Here is a 3,497-nt window from a genome sequence, read left to right as displayed (position 1 = left end):
TACGACAACAATTTCACGATTCATCTATCTTTGGCCATTACAAAGCAAATACCACGGTTCAGGGGCATGTGATCCAATCATCCGATAGTTTTTAAAGGACTCCTCTCAACATCCAGAACAGTAAACAGATAGTAACCAACTTGTGTCAAACAGACACCCACAGTGGCTAGAACAAAAATAGGGACTACATAGGTAACACCCGGCATGGGGATGAGCCACACGCCTAGCACTTGATCTCCTTCAGCCCATGAGCGAAGTACAGGAAGGTCGGGTCGGTGGCTCCATCCTTGTAGTAGGCGAACACCAAGCTTCCATCATCATGCATGCTCTCGCCAACAAAGCTGTAACAAATTAGGCGGTCACATTAAACAGTGAATTTTCCATTGAAGCAGTTATGAACTAAATGATAGGTAAATGGAGTACAGAAAATGTTGCGGCATAATCATGCACAGCAAACAATTAATTCAAGTAGCACAGTAAAAGCATGCAAGTTGAGATTCATTGGTGCACTGAGAGTGCAATCATAGCACGAGGAATATAAATTACGTAACACAATGTTGATTATTAAGATCATACACAGTAATATTTTCATCAAGGTACACATTTCATGAATAGATTTTCCACTGATAATATAAAGATAGGATAGTACTTACATAGAATCACTAAACCAACACTAGATATCAAATATACTATTGTCAGGTTCGGGTAAGGAGAACATGGATCTTACAACTGAAGGTCCTTGAGCTTGCCGAGAAGTAACTTGGTGGCAGACTCGATGTTCTTCTTGAAAACCTCTGCCTGCTCCGCATCCAGCTTGGCAGTAAGGTTCTTGATGTAGCGCTTCATGAAGGTGACAAACTGCTTCTTGTCAAAAGCAGGTTGCTCCTGCAAATAGCAATACATGGTTAGCACAAAAACTTAGTGCAAGATCATCCGTAGCGAAAGACAAGACATGGAGAGGAACCAACCTGAAGACGGAAGGTGTCAACAATGTCAACAACCTTCACAGACGTATCATCAACACCCTCATCTTCACCACCCTCAGCAGATGGGTTGGCACCAATGTCCACATCGACGGATCCTTTGACGACCCACTGCAAGCATTCACCATTATATCAATAACAAATCAGACTAAAACAACACACATCATGGAATAACAGAATAAAGCAATGATATGGACAGCATGATCAAGGCAGATTAATCCAGATTGATGTAATTGTTCATAAAATTTGACCATCCAGAATCAGTACTCTCAAGGAAGCAAAACCACTTCACCAATGCAAAAAGTATGGACAGACTCTGCTTTTGCAACAAACTACTAGTTACATCAGACATAACAAAACACAAAATTGATCCAGATTGATGTATTGTTCATAAAATTATCTATGTCAAAAGTAAGTACAGACTCTACTTTTCCAACAAGACAGTCGGTTGCATCAGACATATCAATCAACACATTGACCCAGATTGTTCATAAGCAAGACTACTAGTTAACAGACATAAATCAACACAAACTCTTTAGTACAGTCCAATTATCAAACCAATAAGGCCAGCCATACACAGCAACATAACATTACCAAAAAGGCACATCTGGTGGATCTTAATCAAGAAATCTCTACAAGGTATGCTAGAGCAAGCAAGTAAAACGCTGCGATTGGTCCAGATCGAACATATAACAACACCATGGTGTCTAAAACGCTGCGATTGGTCCAGATCCAACATATAACAATACCATGGTGGTGAAAATCAAGTAAACCACTAAGTCTACCGCACCAATCCAACCTAATCGAGCATAGCACACCGAACAAAGTCGATATTAAACGAATCTGCTGTGGAGAGGCGCATACCTTGCCCTCGACCTCCCAGAGAACGCCGTTCTCGATCTCCTTGTACGGGAACGAGTCCGAGAGGAGCTCGTCACCTGCAACACATCAAACAAATCGCTTTAGCTTAATGAAGCACAATACTTGGATCAAATCAATCAAAATTTTAGTCAAATCAACAAAAAACCAACTCCAATGTCGATTCCCACACACAGATCCGACGATTCGAGCCCCAGCAAGTAATCAGATCGCAATTTTGTTCTTCCTAATTCAGGATGGTCGACCCAAAACCAGCACATACGATTCGATCCCAACGCTCCGGAAAATTCCACAGTAACTCAGATCTAACCCCGGCGCCCCCCGTTCATTTCCCCAACTCGAAACCCAAGCGAAACCGACCAAAAAAAACCACGAAAAAATCGGGGAAATCACGGGGAACAGTGGCACGCACCGGTGAGCAGATCCTGGTAGACCAACATGATGGCGCCTCTTCAAATCTCTCCCCCCTCTAGCAAAATATCCGGCGAGAAGGCTCGAAACCCTAGGTCTCGAGCGAGGGAGCGGCGGACGGATGGAGCGCGAGGGTTCGAGGCATTTATAGCCGGCGCAAAATATCCGGGGCGGGTTTTCAGCCGTCGGATGGTTGGGGCTCGGTGCGAATATTTTGGTTGGACGGCCGAGATCTCCGATCCGGACGTGACGGGTTGGGTCTGGTCCGGTTTTTTTTAGGGGGTGCAAGACGAGTCCGTGCCAGTACAGTGTCTGGGTGTGTCTGGCCCGTCTGATGGGGGCATCTGGGCCGGATATTCGGAGACGGACGGCCCGGATGCACGTGCGCCGCCTTCGCGGGATCAGCGTTGGCGGCATGCAACTTGGAAGTTTTCGTGTTTTTTCAGAGGTTACAAAGAACGCACGCACACCGTACTCACTGCACACCTAGGCACAAAAAGAGATTGGAAGGCTCCAGGCCTCCAGCGCTTTCCACGTAGTATCACTAAACACGCACGCCTCTACATGTAATAATAGAAATGTCAAAAAATATACCAAAATGTTCATGATGATAAATTTTGTTCACTCCCTGCAATGTAATGGCCGGCATCAAGGGGTTAGAACTCTCCAGATTCTCAAGCTGAGAAGCCTCCATGCCCATCCTGTGTCCCTGTTGGCTCGGCAGATATCTCTGTCCGAGTGGTGTGGTACCAGCAGGGGTCTCACACTTCTCCTCCAACATATCTTTTCCTTCGTGTGTCTCAATTGCTAAAAGAGGCATATCGAGCTGTATCACAAAAGGATCGCCCGATTCCTTGTCTGTATAAGGTTCACTGGCACCCTTCCGGGGGGGGTCTTGTACCTGTAGACCAACCTCCATGGGATCAGCCTCTCCCAGGGAGATATTGGCCGGCAGCATAGAGCCATCAGTCTCCAGGTTCACAAGTTGAGGATGCGCCAAGTTCCTCCTGTTTTCCTGCTGGATCAGCAGAGAACCTGGTGGGGGACCTGGAGTGTGTGAATTCAGCCAAGGGAGCTGAGCCCAGTTCAGCGTGACCCCCACCCTGGGGTCAAACACAGCAAGAGGTGTTGCTTGTATCGGTTCCTGACAGTCATTTTCCTCTTTTGATTTGTGTTCTTTTTTCTTGGGAGCTTTTGGAGGTGTCTTGTTCGATCCAGGTTCAG

The 3,497-nt window shown here is 46.0% G+C and overlaps 1 protein-coding gene across 1 annotated transcript; it reads right to left on the bottom strand.

Moving 5' to 3' along the window:
• LOC133886919 (translationally-controlled tumor protein homolog) lies at positions 1–2,431 on the bottom strand. The gene is made up of 5 exons (XM_062326831.1): positions 2,275–2,431; positions 1,848–1,921; positions 969–1,094; positions 728–885; positions 1–341 (listed from the first exon to the last, which is right to left on the bottom strand). The coding sequence occupies exons 1-5, from the start codon at positions 2,300–2,302 to the stop codon at positions 224–226; spliced, it is 504 nt and encodes a 167-aa protein (XP_062182815.1). The 5' UTR covers positions 2,303–2,431; the 3' UTR covers positions 1–223.
• Between the last annotated feature and the right edge of the window lie 1,066 nt (positions 2,432–3,497).

The sequence above is a fragment of the Phragmites australis genome, chromosome 12 (assembly GCF_958298935.1).
Source record: "Phragmites australis chromosome 12, lpPhrAust1.1, whole genome shotgun sequence".
Taxonomy (NCBI): Eukaryota; Viridiplantae; Streptophyta; class Magnoliopsida; order Poales; family Poaceae; genus Phragmites; species Phragmites australis.
This window is presented reverse-complemented; position numbering and strand designations above follow the sequence as displayed.

Bases quoted from the DNA above. Each gene is read 5' to 3' on its own strand.
- LOC133886919 (XM_062326831.1), bottom strand. From the start codon at position 2,302: ATGTTGGTCTACCAGGATCTGCTCACCG. The intron at 1,922-2,274 runs GTGCGTGCCACT...GATGTGTTGCAG, and splicing joins CTACCAGGATCTGCTCACCG to GTGACGAGCTCCTCTCGGAC. The intron at 886-968 runs GTTGGTTCCTCT...TGCTATTTGCAG, and splicing joins TTGACACCTTCCGTCTTCAG to GAGCAACCTGCTTTTGACAA.